The following is a 17,846-nucleotide window of genomic DNA, read 5'->3' on the forward strand; positions in this document are numbered from 1 at the left end:
AAAGAGTAGACAGCCTTTTTAAAGTAGTCGAGATCACCTCAGCTGTGCTTTTGTTATCTAGCCCAAGGTTAAGGATTTGGCCTTGGGCTAACAATTGGCTCAGAAAACCAGGATCATATAATGAGAGTTCCAGGAAGAGAGAAAAACCAAAGCTTGGTAAAGGCACATTCTTCAAAGTGTCCCAGCATCTGACCCTTTTTTCCCTCCCCCTGAGATGAATGGGGTAAAAAAAGAGAGGACTGGAGCCTAAAACGCTGAAGGATGTATTCACATACAAGATGAGCTGGAAAGACATTCCAGATCTTTCCCAGACGCTCAGGTTTACAGAACAACAAACTTTCCTCACCAGTTAGATGGAAAAGTTGGCAGTAACCCGCTGCATGGCTAAGGTCTCAAGAGGAGGAGGCTGTTGGAAAAGGCAGCACCTGGTTTATTTTCTTTGATATAACACACAAGTTAGACTACTTCAATTTAGAAACCTGCAAAAACAGGCTAAGACCTTCCAGCAGGTGAGAACTGCAGTAGCTACCTGCCAGCGAAATGGCCTGCTGGGTTACACAGAGTTGATCACAAACTACTGGTCTTTTTTTTTTTTTTTAATAAGTTTTTTTGTTTTGTTTTTGTTTTCTGTTTGTTTGTTGTTGTTGGTGGTGGTTGGTTGGTTTTGGTAGTGTTTTGTTTTTTTTTTTTTTTTCTCCCCCAGAACCTGCACATGGGAGAGTCACAGACCTCTTTCCCAACCTTTGCTGCCAACAAACACCAGAGCTCCACCCACACTCTCCACTTGTTTCCCAGGTGTTGGTCCTTCTCACCAAGGAACTCTGCACTGGGCATGAATCAGTAACTTAGCAGGTGTGTAGGATCTCTCTCTAAATGACTCTGCCCTCTAGGGTACATTTGGGTTATATTTTCAAAGATGAAAATCTTTTAATTTGCAAATCTGGGAGAATTCTTTGCCCAACCTGTCAAAAAGTAGTTAACAATTAACTATTTCCTTTAAAAAAAAGTTAAAAAAATAAAAATAAATCACCAGACCAGGGAAAATAAATCAATTAGTCTTTGATCTTCCCCTCAGTAACAACATCATCCAGAACATAGGCTATTGCTAAACCTAAGTCACCAAAAATGTTGATGGACTTTAAAAATACCTGCAATTAAGAAAAGGAGAGCTTCAATTCCATTTCCTTCTGATTTTTGGGTCTCAAGGTGCCATTCTGAGGCTTTTCCCCAGAGTGTGAGGAAATTTCTTTGTAAGGATCTCAGATTTCGTGGTGTACTCACAGGATTCCAGCACTGGATGCTTTAAAGTAAGACTGCATGATGCCACTGGTCTGTACATTGAAAGTAGTACCTAAAAAATGACGACTTGCCTGCCATTCCAGTAACCTAGGCCTTGAACAACAGGAATAAAAGACAATCAATAATGCCAATAATATTTTGCAGTACAAAGCTGCTCATTTTCCACTTAAAGCTACTGGGCCTATGGTTTTTTCACAGTGCCCGGGCTGGGAAAACAGCTTGCATGCACATTAGGATCTGGTCCAACAACAACAGTTTGTGACATCAAAACCACCTTCGTGTCAATACTATGATGTCAGCTGAAGGATCAGGACTTCTCATGAAAATGCACAAGGATGCTGGATTCTTAAAAGAGCAAGCCTCCTTCTAAGTACAAGATCTTTTCCTTCAAAGGAAAAGAGAAAATGCAAGCAGAAAAGTTGTGTCAGAACTGTCCTTAAAATAGAATATTTAAAACAATTGTCAGTGAGCAATGTTTATCAGAAATAATACATACCTTGTCTCTCTTCCTAATTCCTAACAAGTCAGTAACTCCAATGGTCTATGAAGTCCCATACGAAGTTATCAATAAGTCATGAGAAAAATGCAAAAGTCAAGATTATAATGAAATGAATCATTGTTTCTGGCTGTAAAGCAGAGGCATTCTGCTCAGACCGTGTGTTTGGTGCAGTGGCAGTCAGACATCCTCTCCCCTTTCCCCTCCCATCACCATCGGCCTTGCAATTAAGCTTCAATATGCCTGTGTGTATATTATTGATGTGGAAACAGCTATTTCCATCATGCCGCAGACATTCTATACTTTTGAAGTCTGTGGTTACACAGTCATTATTCCATACAACACTTTCCCATCGCTAGGGTGTGCAGGATGCCATAAAAAAATGTTTTTGTGGAAGTTCCAAGCTACTGGAGTTATGTCAATAGTTACCTTAAATACATTCTTTTTCATATGTGCTCTCCCTGCCTTCTGAGGCTTTGCTTTAATAAAAAGAGCCAGATTGTCTGAGAATGAACTCAGTAGAGCTATGCGCACTTGCAGATCTGGTTGGTATTTCCATCTTTTAATCTGCATGTTGTTTCCAGGATGATGATGCTAGTAATAGTAGTAGTAGTAGTAATAATAATAATAGTAATAATAATAATAATACATTTGCCTCTGTTTGTAGTGAAATGCTGCTGGAGTTGAATGCTTTGTTTTAATGAGACACACTGAATGAAGCAGCATCCTGCAGTGCAAGAAGTACATGTCAGCTCTCCGCTGCCTTGGCATTACAACCCAAGCTACAGTACAATATTCATAATTTTCTTGGTGATCTCCCAGAAAAACCTTCTTAATTTAATCTCTAATGGGATTATCAGCCTCATTAAATTGCAAATCTGCCACTGTCCAGCTGTTGTGGGAACCTGAACTTTTGTTATCAATTCGCTGCTCTCATTTCTCTACCTGAGGTTACTTCAGAAACTTTCAACGCTTTCACCTTCAAAAGCCTGCAGGCCTTTCCCCACTTCCCTCACCCCTAACTTCTTCCCTGCCTTGTTGCCAACTAAAAAGCCAGACAACTGCTTCTTTCCTGGAGCTCAGCCAATATACCCAACCGCTGCCCTAACCCAGTCCAGTTTCTGCATCAAAAGCCAAACACGTTCTGCAGAAGCCCCCACAAGAATGAACTGTGAGGAGCAAAACCCATCGCTGCCCTGCCTTATGAGCCGAAAGCCAAGCTGACCCACTGCAAGTTTCATTGCTCTGGAGAAGACCGACAGCTCTCAGCCGCTGTTCGCCTATCGAGGGCAATACAAGCCCGGGCAGGCAGCACAGCTGAGCCTTCACAGCACTATGTAAATACAGAAGCAAATGAGCTCTGGCCCTCAGACTGCTGGCAAGTTACAAACATGGTCCCCGGTGCTCCCAGGTGTCTCCTGCTGCAAACAACCCGTGCAAAACTTCAGAGCCTTCCCAAACTAAAATTCTTGCTGAAGGCAGGGACAAATTTCCCTCTGCAAATAAGACAGAAGCAGGAGAAAAGCAATGTGCCTGCTTTGCTAAGTGCCCACTGAACAAGGCTGGTGGACCAAAGGTGGCTAGACCCCCCAAGGGCCCTGACAGGTGCCTGGATTCCAAAGAGAAGAAATTTCCACCCTAGGAAACCACTACTGCCTGTTGCAGACAAGGCTATCAGGAGCACAGCTCATGAAGGACTAGCACCAGAGAGAAAGGAAAGAACCAATCTTACAGTAATTTTGGCATCCTTTTTGTGCCCAAGCAAGTCCAATGTAGTAGACACACAAACCGTTACTTTCTCATACACCTGCAAAATCTCTTAGGAGAAATAAACAAAAACATAGAAGTACCGCAGAGTAAAATATGTATTCTAAAGGAGCTGGGATTTTTTTCCTTGTACACGATAGCTTAATAAAATAGAAGACCACCACTCTTATCCAACAGCCTCCTTGCAGCAACCATATGTAAACTCCAGCTTGTGAACCTAACTTCTTTTTCTTATGTAACTAAAAAACAAAGTGGTTTGTGCCTGTAACAACCGTTTATAACATTTTAAAAATACATTTTAATGCCTTTGGCTTTTCATCCTCATTTTGAGCAGCTTAAGTCAACTGGGAACAAGACTTGTGGTTCTCATGTTCTCACATTGTAAGAACACAACAAATCAAGTTCTCATAGCAGCAGTGTGCCCTACTGAAAGGGGAAAGGTTGCCTTAATGTAAAGGAAAAGAGAAGCATTCCATATCCATAATTAGATAAATAATACTTCAGGCAAGATATGGCACCTTTAAAAGTGCCTTTTCACTCTCAAATTTTTTCTCTGCTTGTTACTACAGAAACCATCTAGCAACCAGAATCTAAGACAGACTCCACCCAAAACAGAGAAAAACAATATAGACAGAGTAGGCTTTTCCTCCATTTTTCCCCTTCTTTTTTTTTTTTCTTTCTTTTCTTTTTTTTTTTTTTTTTTTTAAGGGGTGGGTGAGTGCTAAAGAAATATATCTTACTGTGCAAAGGATAGGAGCATTTTGCATGCAGTTGAAACAGTAAAGCCCTGATTACAGATGGCAGAAATGAAAGCAGGGAATGAGTAATGAGCAATGAGAAATGCGTAATGCGGGATGAGGATATAATTTCCACACATCGGCTAAAGAAAGGTTTACACTCTTAAGCAATAAAAACAAACCATTAAGCCAGACCTGCACTGTCAGGAAGTATAAAACAGTTCTTGAAACTCTGCAGTTACTATACAAAAGCTTTTCATAAACTTTTGTTTCCTGATCTTCATAAAACATTAACATCAAGCTGCCATATGGCAATTAGCTACCTCCTGAAATCAATAAAAAAAAAAATCAACAATTTAGGAATAGCTATATAATAAAATAGTTCAATAATTATCCTCTTCTAATAGCATAGCAAAGTGTGTCTAATATAAATGCAGTCCAGATGAGCTCCATCTTCAAAGCTGAGAGTACAATAAATAACGTTCCTCTCCAAGCCTCATCAGTACTGATTGCACTGATGCAAGACCTCTACCTGCCTAGCAGGGGAGAAAGCAGGTGATATGACAGTCTGTAGACACCCAAACCCAACTACAACATGAACAGGAAAGGTCTCAGTGCCTGATTATGACGAGCCCAGGTTAGCGCAGCAGAACGGATCCTGCTTGGTGAAAATGGCCAATGCTCTCGGGAGAGCTTACCTCAACTGAAGATCTTCCCACGTCATTTTTACATGCTGCTGACCACAGAAGTCCAACTGAATTTTGCGCAAAAATTATCAAGCCACTCGACAAAGCTGTTACTGAGTCTCAAAAGGACAAGGAGAGATGCTGATCACATTTGTGTTTAGAGAGATGCTTATCTGAAATGCACAAAGGGTGACATTATCTATCACAATCTCTGCCTATATAGATTATAAGTGCCTAGAAGCAAAAAGTTTAGGGGAAACAGGCTATAGGGCAACAAAGGCAGTTTTGCCTTCTAGATCTGCTTTTTCTCCTCTTAAGAGGAAAAAAAAAAGCTCACTGCTTCTTGTAGAGCACTATAACACTAATAAGTACTAACAAACTAAAATAAATTCTAGAGTATTTTGGTAATGGCATACTTTTGGTGTTTAGGATTATTTAGCAGTCATTACCAGACTTAGAAGATATCAGAAAGCCCACATTTCTCAGGAGGGCTGTCTGATCACCAACACTATTTAGCAGAGTCCAGGAACCCAACTGAGGTGTAAGAGGATTTTCTACTACCTATGTAAGAAAGCCTCTGTTTTGTTTCCTTTCTTTAAAAATCCTACTCAAACTTCAGTGCAGCACTCTCACATCTCCAATCTAGAGAGTTTAAGGGTTAGGAATTTAAAAAGATATACTTTGAAACCAATTCTGCAGAAAATTGTTGACTTGCCAAGCTTGATGCATGCATATTTCCTCCTCAAGATCAGTATGGAACTGACAATTCTGTGACTAACACTACGCGGGCATAGAAATGCTTAGAGGAGTGGATCTTCCTATGTTTACAATTACCCGTTGGCCTCACGGTGTGTTTTACGAAGGATGCAATTCTCTGTCAAGCAACAGGAAGTTTGCCTTTAGAAGGAATGCAGCACCACGCCATGAGCCAGCTCCTGCTCATGCATAGACAAGCGCCGTAGCCAATTTTTTTAAAACAAGATTACCATCAACGTGTTCTCATGCCTTAGAGGAGATGTAAAGCAGTCGCCACTCTGGAAAAAGCCTCCCTCAGTCTAGTTGCACTCCCTGGACTAGGAGCTATGAAACTTAAGCCTGGCAACCTTGGAGCTCAGAATCTGGTTAGGCATGCCATGGGGTCCTCACTGATTTCAGCAGGCTTGGGATCCAGCCTTTCCTTCTCATAGAAATGGTGCAATCTCTAATTTTTCAGCATTTTATGTCCAGCTTTTGAAAAAACGGGTCATAGAGTATGATATGCCGCTATGACTTGACTGGCACAACCATGTAAATAACTGGAAAATAACCAATAAATTCTTGCAGCACCTTCGCTGTGGCACATCCTGCAACCTTTCCAAAGCGACAGCTGTCATCTCACCCATCACCAGTAAAACTGGCGTGCCCTTCCTAACAAGCAAAAGGCAAACCAAAGCTCTGCACCAAGAGACTCCCGCCCTAAAAACAACACAATAACCAACAGAACAGCACTGGTCTCTTGAAAACACAAATGAGAGGCTGACCACCCAGCAAACTTGCAGGCTACTACGTAGTATCAGCATATAACCAATAACACAAGAACAGAGCTAAACTGCCCAGCAGCAAATTGCTCTCTACTAGTTACTAAAAATACTGCTGCTACAAAGAATGCATTAAGTTTTTATCTCACCACAGAAGCTTGCATCTTGCCTAATATATTTCTGAGCTCACGAGACAAAAATGGAAGCAGCCAACAAGAAGTTAGGGTTAGTTTTTCTGTCCTCTCTGCCTATTTTGTTTTCAGATGATTAGCAGCAGAGGAAGTGAACTTTTCTATAAGACCACCTGTAGCATGTCACCAAGTTGCCCTTTTCAGCAACAAGCCTGCCTACTAGTACCTTTTCTGTAACCCAGAGGATTCTGGCAACAAGAAAGAGTTTGGGGAGGGCCATGTCAAAGAGGAGAAGGTTTCTATTAATAAAAGGTTATACTAGTGGTAAGCCAGAATCAGATTTCCAGTTGACTTAGAGAGGTCTCTAATGGAACAACCATACACATGGCATCAGAACGTGCTGCCTCGGTTCACCAAATCCAGAAATTGATCCACTCATCAGGACACGAAGGAACACAAGAGGGTTTTGAGGTCTCCAGAGGTGTCAGCACAGAGTCACTTCATGTTCACTACACATGGCGGAGAGCTCCTGAGATAGGCATGGACTTACCACTAGTAGTCTAACACAATTTCATTCTGCTCCTGGCTTTGGTGCACTTTGCAGCAGATCACCAAGAAGCCATTTTAAACTACTTCCCTGCCATACTATTTCAGCATAACTTTCATGCAACAAGCAACCCAACCTCTGCACGCTCATCCCATGTTCCACAACCAGTGAGCTGACTGCCGTACCAGTCCTTTAACATACAATAGGCACAATGAGTATTAGCTTTGATGCTGAGTTCACCAACTGCAAATCATGCTTTTGCCCCTTGCACAAAGAATTTAAAAAGTAAAAGGATGTAAGCACAAGTTATCCTGGTGATGGTTGGACAAGCGAACCACGTTTTCTTACAGACTGGACTTTTCAAAAAGACATAGAAGAGTTCTGTGATTTATTATCTGAAATAGATTTAAACATTTTTGGAAAAAAATAAAAATAAAAAAAGCTTTCAAACACAAAACCCTGGAAAGGAAGACAAGCTAATCTGCAAAACAGCAAAACCATCAGCTGAGGTTAGATAGGAGGCTGCATATGACAACAACCTGCTGTATGAAGGGCAAAAATTGAAGATTAATTTCACTATTACACTCCACAGAAGTGAGCTCTCATCTGAGGTGAGGAAGTATGCAACGCTTTTTCAACTATTAAAGACAAGGGCCAGTACAAATACGATAATCATTCCTCTTTAGCATACATAATCACAAAAAAAATGATGACATTTTAATTTTTATTATTTTATATTTGGCCAGGACTTTTGAAGGAAGGACTTTTAAAGGAAACATCAAACATTCACTTTTCTGTAGGTCTAGAAAGGACTCAGTCTTCCCCCACCCCCACCTCCCCTAGGACTTCTATTGGCCCTTCTTATATTCACTCTGCAAATTAGTTGGGAATAGCAGTATTTATACTAGATCAGCAACGTCTGGTTCTTATCCAAATGTTCCACCTAAAGAGGATGCCAGTTCTCATGGACTGGACAGCCCACCCTGCAGCATTCCTGAGAATTGTACAATATAATAATCTTGAAAGTCAGCAGAGTGGATTATCCACTTTTTTCTGGACTTGAACTTGTGACCTTAACAGTAGCACAGCAGAAAGCAAATGTGCTATGCACTTTGCCATAGTAACCTTCCATGTATTCTTTTCAACTTAAATACACACAATTGAAACAGCTACAATTTTGGAAAATTATGTACAAACCCTATATTTTTTTCTTTTTGATTACATATAAATACAAATTATCTATTCTTCTAAAAAGTGGTTATAATAGTAAATAAATACAAAATAAGAATCTGACCATTATACTTCATGTGCTGGGGTTAAACCCATATAAAATGTACAACTAAAATACATTTAAAATCTTTAAAGGAATATTTCTCTGATTAAAATATTTGTTTTCCCAACTTTTTCGTAGACATAAATATATTTTCAAAATAGTTGTGTTTTTTTTTCTTTCCATTTCATTACATAAATAAAGTCTTCATTGGGAAATATTAAAGTGTCAGCTTTTTTTTTTTTCTTTTTGTATTTGTCTAATATATTTGCTGTGTTAGCGGCACCCACAACCCTCCACAACCATATCTTGATAGTTCTTTAATACAACCTTTTCGTTCTCATCAAGGTAGAGCATTGAAATAGCACTCAGTTCTGTCGGCACACAGCAAGCCTTGGGGATTTTGGAATTCACTGAATTGACCAAAGTCTGAACAATGGCATGGTTTGTTGAGTTTAGATGGTCTGCCAGTGGAAAAGGACATTCCCCGTGGCAGTAAAAGGCACTATACCCCGGCGGGGCAACAATCCAGTCATTCCACCCCACATCATTGAAGTCCACATATAACGGATGCCTTTTGCAACTGTATTTGTGGCGTTTACGCTGTTTGTGTTTCACTTGACGCTTTTCTCTTTTATGAAGCGGGTGTCCCTTGCCATCATGCCCAAACGTTACTAATAACGGCCTGAGCTGAGACCAGCTATCTTCATCCTGATGTAAAGACCTGCTAATCCTAACGTGCCTCTTGGAGGCACTGTTCTCTTTGTCCAAGTGAACCACCTCTACCACAAACCCATGATTAGGTTGTCCATGTGCAATCCACCTCAAAACAGCTGGCGTTACATCAAAACTTTCCCATTTACTTGCATTATGATGCACCAACCTGGTGTCCAAAAGTCTTGTGACAGGGTCCTTAGAGGTGGCTGTGGCTGGCTTTATAATTTCATAAATATTAATACGGTGATGGTAGCTGCTGTTGTTCTCAAAGGCTCCGTGCACCTGTTTCCGAAAAATCTGGAGTTCAGCTGAGGTGATAGACTCCTCATTAGGGATGGAAGTTAAATTAAAGAAGAAACGCCGTGCTGTTTTCCCACTCGTTTCTGGCAGTTCTTCCAAAACTTCTAATTTGATTAAACAGGGAGGGGGAGAAAAGAGAGAGAAAAAAGAAAATCAGGAACTGAGACAAGCAACCAAAGCCCTCAGTTAATCTGCTGCTGGCAACTTTCAAATGACAGTTCGCACATGTGACATACAAGATCTGAAAGACTCGCAGGCAGAAAATACCGTCTCCCTTGTCTTTCTGTTTATTTATGCAAGCATGTATAGCATGAAGTTAAGAACGCTTCATTCATTGTTATGCGCTTTGATTGAATCCTGGTGCCCTTTGCATTCCAGGTAGTTATAATGAGCGGCAAGGAACATGAAGCATTCCACTGGAATTCAAGGACATCAGTGAGAAAACTCGAGCACTATAGTTAGCGGAGGCCTGATGAGAATCATTAAAACTGATTGAGGATTTAGGGTAATTATCTAATTTCAGCATTTTTCGAGAATACAGCTCTAACGTCAATCCCTTAAACTCCATTCTCAACAGTGTAACTCCCCAATTTAGGCAACTTATTTAATCTTGATGTAGGGATTTTTGTGTCTTAATTACAGACAGAGAACTCAACATCTGTAAAGGCGCTTCACGAAGCACGCCCTACTGTTTGCTCAAAAGGACTGTAAAGAATGGCAGGAGGGTTCAACTGCTAAAGGGGATGGACGGTGAAGGGATGATGAAACAACAGGTTTTCAAAAACAAAACAAAACCCTAAACCCGGTGCCATTCTCCCCTTTCAGCCAACAAACACTTGAATGGGACTTCAGGGGGAGTACAATGTATCTAGGGTTGCTACGAGCTATGTTGTTGCTACAGGCATTGAAATGATGGCAAGTGTTTGCCCAGGGAAATCCCTCTAAAATCATGACTTTTAATTCTGGTGCTAAGCATCCCAGAGAAAGATTCACTTTCTGAATGGATGCAGGAACTGGTGCAAGCAGCTCTTAGTCACATAACCATTCCCTGCTGGTTCCAGCAGGACTTCCAGTATAAGGTAAGGCTTGGCTTTATGGCATTTCAGGACCAGACCAGTACTTACAAATAAGGCAGAAGTTTTGAGTGGTCATAAAACAACTTCCGAGTAAGGCAGAACTTTTGAGTGGTCACCAAACAAACTCCTGCTTTAATAACTCATGAATTGAGAGGGAGAACTCAATGAAAAATTGGGAGTCACACTGATTTTTTCTACATTTTGTGAAAATTGGAGAATAGCTTTTATGTCAAAAAGAGTCTGTCGCAACACTGCTACTTCAAACATTCTTGCATCTGCCTATAAACTGTAAGGGTTGCCCTTGCGGCTCCTCTCTCGCTTAGTGCCATGCCTGCTGTGTTCAGGTTTAAAAGGAACGAGCCACGCGCTGGCTTTTCCCCCTTCACTGCTGAGTATTTACTTTCCACGTAGGGAAACAGGCTACAGCGAGAGGTTACGTTTCACCATTCACCTCCTTTCCCACCATGGGGCTTTCCACTAAACACCACCTCCACTTCTCTGAGGCCACCTTCTTTACCCATCGGACCCATTACATCCTAGCAAACGTCTTTTTTCACCCCAGTTTCGCACTCAGGAGCGTGGGGAAACCACATTTTCATGACTTTTCCAGCAAGCCCGCTGCGTGCCAGCACTAGAGACTAACAGCTAGGAAAGATTACAACCTGGGGAAACATTTCCCAACGAGCACGCGAGCGACGCGCGCCACTGACTCTGTGGGCCCAGGCGAGGAGCTGCTCGACGGGAGCTGCTCTGGGCAAAAGGCGCTGACAAGGGCTGGGGCAGGGGGCCCAAAGGTGCTGCCAGGGCTGGGTGCCCAACTCGGCGGGTGGGTGGGCGCCCGCCGTTTAGGGCCGAGGGGCCTCCAGCAGTGGGCGGCGATGGGATGCGTGGCGTGGGGCCAGGGCTCGACGGCTCCTCGGCTGGATCGGCCGAGCTTTCGCTCGTCTCCCACGGGGATTAGGCGAGGATTAGCAAACTCGGGGAGGCTTCGAATTGGAGGAGAGAGCTGCGGGAGCGCCCGGTCCTGCACGGCAGGGTTGACAGCACCCAACCCGGACACAAAGCACCGGGACCCCCCCGGCCCTCCCGCGGCCCGCACCGCCCCCGGCGCCCCCCGGCCGCCCCTACCTTCGTGGTGGAAGCTGCGCACGGTGTTGGCGCGGCTGGCGGCCCTCTCCAGCGGGTAGCCCAGCGCCGGCGGCTGCCCCAGCCGCTGGCCAGCGTGCAGGCGGTAGAGGTCCAGCATGTAGGGCGGGATGACGACGTCCTTGCCGGGGCTGGGCCGCCGCTTCAGCCCGAACATGTGGAGCAGGCGCAGCTCGAACTCGCCCAGGAGCTCCTCGGGGCGCTGCGCGGCCGGGGCGGCGCGGCCGGGCTCGCCGAGGCGCCGCCGGCCCCCGGGAGGCATGAGGCCGGCCGCGCCGCCCAGCAGCACCCGGCAGAGCAGCAGCGCCAGGAGGGAGCGGGTCGCGGCACCCATCGTGGACCTGCGCGGGGGAGGAGGAGGAGGAGGCGATGGGAGGCAGTCAGCGCGGGCAGGGAGGTTAAAGGGGGGTGGGAAGGGGGGCACGGCCCGCAGGGGGGTCCCACCCCGGCTGGGGGAGCCCCGCCGGGGCGGGAGGGCCCCGGGTCCCCGCGACGGGGGACCGAAGGGGACGGGACGGGACGGGGCGCCCCGCAGCACGAACCGGGGCAGGGGGCTCGGGACGGGGCGGCCGCTGTCAGCCCGGCCAGGGGGCACCGAGGGGCCGGGCCGCTGCCCTCGGGGCGGCACAGGTGGGAGCCGGGCCGGGCCTGGAAAGCCCTGCACGAAGCCACCTCCCCGCTGCGCTCCCGGCTCGGCACGGCTCGGCACAGCTCCCCGGGCTGCCCCCTCCGCTCGGCTCGGCTCGGCCCCGGGGCCAGCTCCGCACCCCCCGGGCTGGAGAGAAAGGCAGGGTTATTTTCTCTCGGCGGAGCGCAAGAAGGGGAAGGAGGAAAATACCAATCCTGCTAGGTCCTCAGCCAAACCCACAGGACGTTCTTCTCCCCCGTGAAACTCGGCGCCGGGTTACTACTCTCGTTATGGTTATCGTTAGCGGCCCGGCCCCCCTCTCTCTTGCAGAGCGCCGGCACCTCCGCCGTGGCCCTCGGAGTCATCCTGCGGGAAGGCTTGCAGCGGCTCTGCGACCGCCGGAGCTATACCTGTGTGCAGCAGCAGGGGTTGTGTCTGCAGGAGGGTTTTCTGCTCTCGGGGTGTTTTTCCCGCATCACTTGGTGTTACTCCGAACTTCGCTGCTGCTCCTCTACAGCTGCCGAGCAGAAACCAGAAGTTCCCTGAAGTGCAGTCCGCCCCAGAAACATACTTTTAGCAGCCGGTTTGGGAGGCAGAAGGCAAGTCCCGGCCAGGGAAGGGCTTCTCCCTTTTAAAAGCAGCGATCGAAAAGTTGTTGCTTCTTCTTCTTCCTCCTCCTCCTCCTCGCGTGTGTGTGCGTGTGCCTGCCCGTGAATGGGTGCCTATGTGTCTACGGAGTTCAAAGGCTCCTTGTGAAAAATGTCCTCTGCATCATCCGCACCGGACAGATGGACATTTACCGGGACTCCCGCAGCACCATTGAGCCGAAGCTTCACTTTTCTCCGCTCCCTTAAAAGAGAAAGAAGGAGGGGGGGTGGAGGGAAGGGGGAGGGAAATAAAAAAAAAAAAAAGGGTGGGGAGAGCAGCTTGCAGCGGCTGCGCTAGGGGACAGCGGCGGGTGCGCGGCCGCCTCCCGCCCCGCGCCGCACCATGGACGGGGCCGGCCGGGGCCGCGGGGCTTTTTGTGGCGGCGGTGTCACGACCCCGGCGGCTCGGGGCCGGCGCCAATCACAGGCGCCCTGTGGGAGCGGGCTGCGGCCCCGCACGGCTTTTAAGGGAGGCGCCGCCTCCCGGCCTCGCTCCTGCCCTTCCCGCCTCCGCCCTCGCCCGTTTCCCTCCCTCACCCGGCCGGGCCGAGCCGAGCCGAGCCGGCCCGGGTCGCGCTGCGGGACGGGGACGGGGCTAGGGCTGGGGACGGGTCAGGGTCAGGTCCCGTTAGGACGCGGCCCGGCCCGGCCCGACTGTGCACCCCCGGCCCCGGGGTGAGCCCGGGCTCCGCCGCAGCCAAGGGGCTGGGTGCGGGGCGCGGAGGGCACCGGCAGCGCCTCCCGGCCCCGCAGCGCCCCGCCAAGCCGCATCCGACAGCGGCGCTGACCCTCGGCGGCAGCCCCGACCCCGGGGCCGCCTCCCCGCTTCTCCGTGCCCGGCTCCCCGCCGCTCTCCGGGGGGCAGCCCGGGGCCTTCTCCGCTCCCCTCCCCCGGAGAGAGGTGTCGAGGCCCGGCAGAGAGCCGAGCTCCGCTCCCTCCTCTCCTCTGCGCTCCGCTCCTCCCGGCCGCCTGCCCCCCCAAGCCCCGGCTGCGGGTCCGGCCCCTGGCGGGCCGCGGGTTTTTTGGATGTGGCTGCCCTCCAGTGGCGGAAAGGCGGCGGCTCCACCGCCGCTCGCCTCCCCTCTGGCCCGCGGCACCTGCCCCACAACCCCGCAGCCCCCCAGGCCCGTCTCCCGATCCCAGCTGCACTGCCTTCTCCTTTTGTCACTGCTGGCTGGCCCTGGGGTGCCTGGTGCCATGGCAGGGCTGCATCCTTTGTCCTGCCTTCCCTTTGCTGCCAGGGTTGTGTGGGGAGCCCAGACTGATGCCCTGCAAAGCCATTGGCCCATAGAGGGGAGCAGCCCTGTAGCTCTCAGATGCTTCGTTTGGAAAAGCCACGGCCAGCCCGTGACACCTCAACGTACTGCGGAGGAGGACTTAGAGCAATAACAACCGAGATGGCTCCATCACCAGCTCATCGTTTAGGAGCGGCCTTTTCCCTCTCTCTCAGGGCTTCTCAGCATGGGAGAACTGCCGCTTTGAGGCAGGAGCTGGGCGCGTTTGGGCTGGGGCCTCCTGGCCTTCCTCTCGCTCTAGGCTGACCTCAGCTCCATCACCAAAACCTCACTGTGGGGACACGGGTACACCCCAGTGCGATGTGACCGCAAGGGCTGCTGAGGCTCCCCCATGCCCGCCGCTCCCCACACTCAATGCCACGCGGTTGGCTGCAGCAGGAGCGGTGCCATGCGGCGAGATGAAGGCCCTCCGCACCTCAGCAGCCTGTCCATTGCATTCCAGTGCAGATAATGTTTAATTTTATGACTTCCTGCAAGTCTTTAGCATGAACTGAAGGTGCATGCGGTGTGACTTCAGGGTATGCCAATTATGTAAATCAGCACTAAAATAACAATGGCAACGTAGTTTACACATCACTGACATTAAATGAGCACTTCAACTTCTAATTGCCATTCCAGTTCAATCTGCAGTGGGTCATGCCAGGAAAAAGTCATTTCTTGCCTCAACACTTACTGACTGTGCCTGGAGCATAGGCTGTGCTGTGTGCCCAGCGAGGCTTTATCTCTGGGAGCTTTCTGTGTCAGGATGGTGAGCCTTGGGAGGGAGAAGTGTGCTTGTGGTTGCTCTGAAGGCCTGGACCTGCTATTGAGAGTTTCTTGTAGGTTTGCCCCTCTCTGTTTTTAAATGTAAGTTGGTTCTCGCAGTCATCTGTTGTCTTAGCCATGAGAGACGTTGCCCCTACAAGTTTTTCATCCCTTGGTCTATTCAGTGACCTGGTCTCCCCATTTGTTTCCACGAGGCCCCAGAAGACAACTGCAAAGCACTTGTAACATGGCCCCTACACCAGAACCTCCTACGTCTCGAGCACCAACACGGCCGAGGTCACAAGCGAAGGAGGACCTTTGCCAGACACCATTACACACAGGTGCAGTGCGAACGCACCAGGATGTGCCCACCCAGACTCAGTGCCCCAAACAAGCTGCATGGCAGGTGTAACACCCTTGTCCCCTTCCCACCCCACAGCTGTGGGGAACCAGAGATAATGAAACTGAAGCTAACGTGGCTGTAATTCCTGGTGCTGCAATTCTGCACAGGCTCCACCAAACCAAGGAGGCGAGTGGTGCATCAGCTCGAGTCAGCCCCAGCACAGCATCATTTCATTCTGCAGCTAAATTCCTGGTGGAGAAACCCGCGTTCACGCTGAAGATATCTGGTACAGATGTTGGGTTTTAGGAAACCTGACCATGCATATTTACTAACCTCCTTTGTGAAACTTCATTTCGCTGCTCCTGAGCTTTGTATAGTTGAGTGGACTGATTAATTTCTTCTTTCTTTCCTGTATCCGCTCCCTACTTTTCCTTCTTTTTTGGTTTAGTGGTTTTTTGGTTTGGGGTTGTTTTTTTTGAGCCAGTGAGTATTCAACGAGCAACACCTGCTTCTAAGGTTTCAGATCCAGGTGCTCCTTACAGGCGTCCAAACACAGCTGATAGATCTCAACTTCAAGTATTGTTAGGTTTTCTTAGTGAAATGATGGAAAAGTACCCATGTATAGGTAGGTTTTGCAACACCCTGAGCACCCTTTTTCAAGCCCGGAGGGCCAAGAAGAAAGTCTTTTTTCCCCACAGCGTTTTCTTCTCAAAAATATTACACTAAACGACATTTGTATACTGCCACCAGGCAGTATCTCCTGTCCTGGTTAAACTGTGCCCACCCATGGCACAAGACTTTAGAAGTCTTGGGGGCAGAAGACTTCAGCTGGAGGACCTAGGTCAGAAATGCTCACCGGGGTTTCTGGCCGTTACTGACAATCCTTATGAAAAAAAAAAAAACAATTTCTGCTCTAGTTAGAGTTGTGGGTCTGCAGAAACATGCACGCTGCTCTATGCCTGTTGATATTCAACAGTTTTACCGCTGACTTCAGCAGACCAGTCAGACCAATGCTGAGAACCTTTAAAGTTCCCACTTTAGACCACTTTCCCCCAGGTATGATGAACTTTTGACATGATACATTTATAGAAGCTAGCTTTTTAGTATATATTTTGTACATTTTCGTGACTAAATCTACCTCTTATGAAAAATCTGTGCTGAAGCATAGAAAATATACGTGATACAGCATCAAATGCACTCTTGAAAATGAGTTAAGATGTGTTAGTGATGTTGAGGTTTTGGCTTCATAAAGGGTGGAGATTATCTGAAAGCTTTTCTGTTTCTGGACTCTGCTTCCTGCTGGCATCTGTGTGAATATGATGTGTGGTCATTTTTTAAAATACTACTTAATGCTGTTTTCTGAAGATGTATTTGACTTTTGGTGGTTTGTCTTTTAACATCCATCAGTTGTCTCTGCTGCGCAGTTTGTCTCCTGTTCCATTAAGGATGGATTCTCACTCAAAAAGGTTATTTATAAGACGGTCATTTGTTTCTGAAGAGGGAAAAGGCAGTTTATTCAGAAATGTCTATTTCATTCTTATTCACCTTTGCTGAAATCTGGCAGCTCTTCAAAGCTGTTGCTCTGTTTCACAGTGAGTCTCAATTTCATTCATCAAATCTTGGCTCTCCTTCCGTCATAGGAGCAAGAAAACTGGAATTTATCAGGAAATACAACTCAGACCCAGTATTTTCTACACTTCCAGGATGTCTCCCTTGCTAATGAATGATAACAATTGTAACGCTGTTACATCCGCAAATGCAGGCTGCAGCAATCAGTTCACATGGTTGCACAACTGTCGTATTGTAGGACAAATTCCTACTGGTTGTAACTCCTACAATTGCTGGCGAAAGAGGAAAAAGGGAGACTAACATGATAACATCTTAATGCGTTTAGCATCAAGAGGTGAAAAAATGCTCAAGCACCTCTGCACAGCCTGGAGAACAAGCGAGCCATCACCTGACAGATTCCTAGGCATCACATCATTTACATATTTTTAATTACATGCAGCATGAATAGTCAGAGACTGTCAGACTAGGAAGATGTGGTAGGCAGTGAACCGACTATGATTCGGGAGACCTCAGGTCTCTCCTCAGCACTACGTGTCCTTTTCCCTCCCTCTGTGCCTCAGTTTTCCCACCTTGGAAGTGGGGATGGTGATGCTGACCCCCACTTGCAGGTCGCTGCATGACCTGTTAGGAAAAGTGCTAAGACCTAGGCTTTGCTATTGTTTGGGGCTCAATAGTGTGTTAATGCCAATAGTAATCTCAAATATCTGGAATCCCAGGGCTCAATCTCACCCTCAAGTAAGTGGCAGAATTCCTGTTGGTTTTGGTGGTACAGGCTCACATGAAGCGACCAGGATGCTGACTATTCCAGTCCGAAGACTCAGAGCAAAGAGAGATTTTCTAATTATATAAGTCTTGGTAGGAAGAAAAAGAGGTGAGGGCGTTCCCTCACATAAAAGAGGAACAGCTGTGTCATAGATGGTCCACTTCAGG

The 17,846-nt window shown here is 47.3% G+C and overlaps 1 protein-coding gene and 1 long non-coding RNA gene across 5 annotated transcripts in view; both read right to left on the minus strand.

The window, feature by feature from the left end:
- LOC118251108 (uncharacterized) overlaps positions 1–7,344 on the minus strand; it is a 50,692-nt gene extending 43,348 nt beyond the window's left edge. Inside the window, exon 1 of the long non-coding RNA XR_004779662.2 lies at positions 4,998–7,344. This is a non-coding gene — a long non-coding RNA (uncharacterized LOC118251108). The remainder of the gene's footprint in view (positions 1–4,997) is intronic.
- Positions 7,345–7,887: 543 nt separating this feature from the next.
- On the minus strand, positions 7,888–13,332 carry BMP2 (bone morphogenetic protein 2). 4 transcript variants are annotated; one of them, XM_050709738.1, is made up of 4 exons: positions 12,728–13,331; positions 11,978–12,030; positions 11,672–11,910; positions 7,888–9,571 (listed from the first exon to the last, which is right to left on the minus strand). In XM_050709738.1, the coding sequence occupies exons 1-4, from the start codon at positions 12,791–12,793 to the stop codon at positions 8,727–8,729; spliced, it is 1,203 nt and encodes a 400-aa protein (XP_050565695.1). In that variant the 5' UTR covers positions 12,794–13,331; the 3' UTR covers positions 7,888–8,726. The 4 variants fall into 4 exon arrangements, with proteins under 4 accessions (XP_050565695.1, XP_050565696.1, XP_035408789.1 ...); XM_050709739.1 differs by having other exon boundaries at positions 11,980–12,030; positions 12,528–13,330; XM_035552896.2 differs by having other exon boundaries at positions 11,672–12,030; positions 12,528–13,332.
- Positions 13,333–17,846: the final 4,514 nt, after the last annotated feature.

This window comes from Cygnus atratus, chromosome 3 (genome assembly GCF_013377495.2).
Source record: "Cygnus atratus isolate AKBS03 ecotype Queensland, Australia chromosome 3, CAtr_DNAZoo_HiC_assembly, whole genome shotgun sequence".
In the NCBI taxonomy this organism is placed as follows: Eukaryota; Metazoa; Chordata; class Aves; order Anseriformes; family Anatidae; genus Cygnus; species Cygnus atratus.

Coding starts and splice junctions, on each gene's coding strand:
- BMP2 (XM_050709738.1), bottom strand. CDS start 12,793: ATGCGGGAAAAACACCCCGAGAGCAGAAAACCCTCCTGCAGACACAAC. Junction 12,031..12,727: donor ACCCCTGCTGCTGCACACAG/GTATAGCTCCGG, acceptor TCCCCCGCGCAG/GTCCACGATGGGTGCCGCGA. Junction 11,911..11,977: donor GGCGCTGCTGCTCTGCCGGG/TGCTGCTGGGCG, acceptor CGAGCCCGGCCG/CGCCGCCCCGGCCGCGCAGC.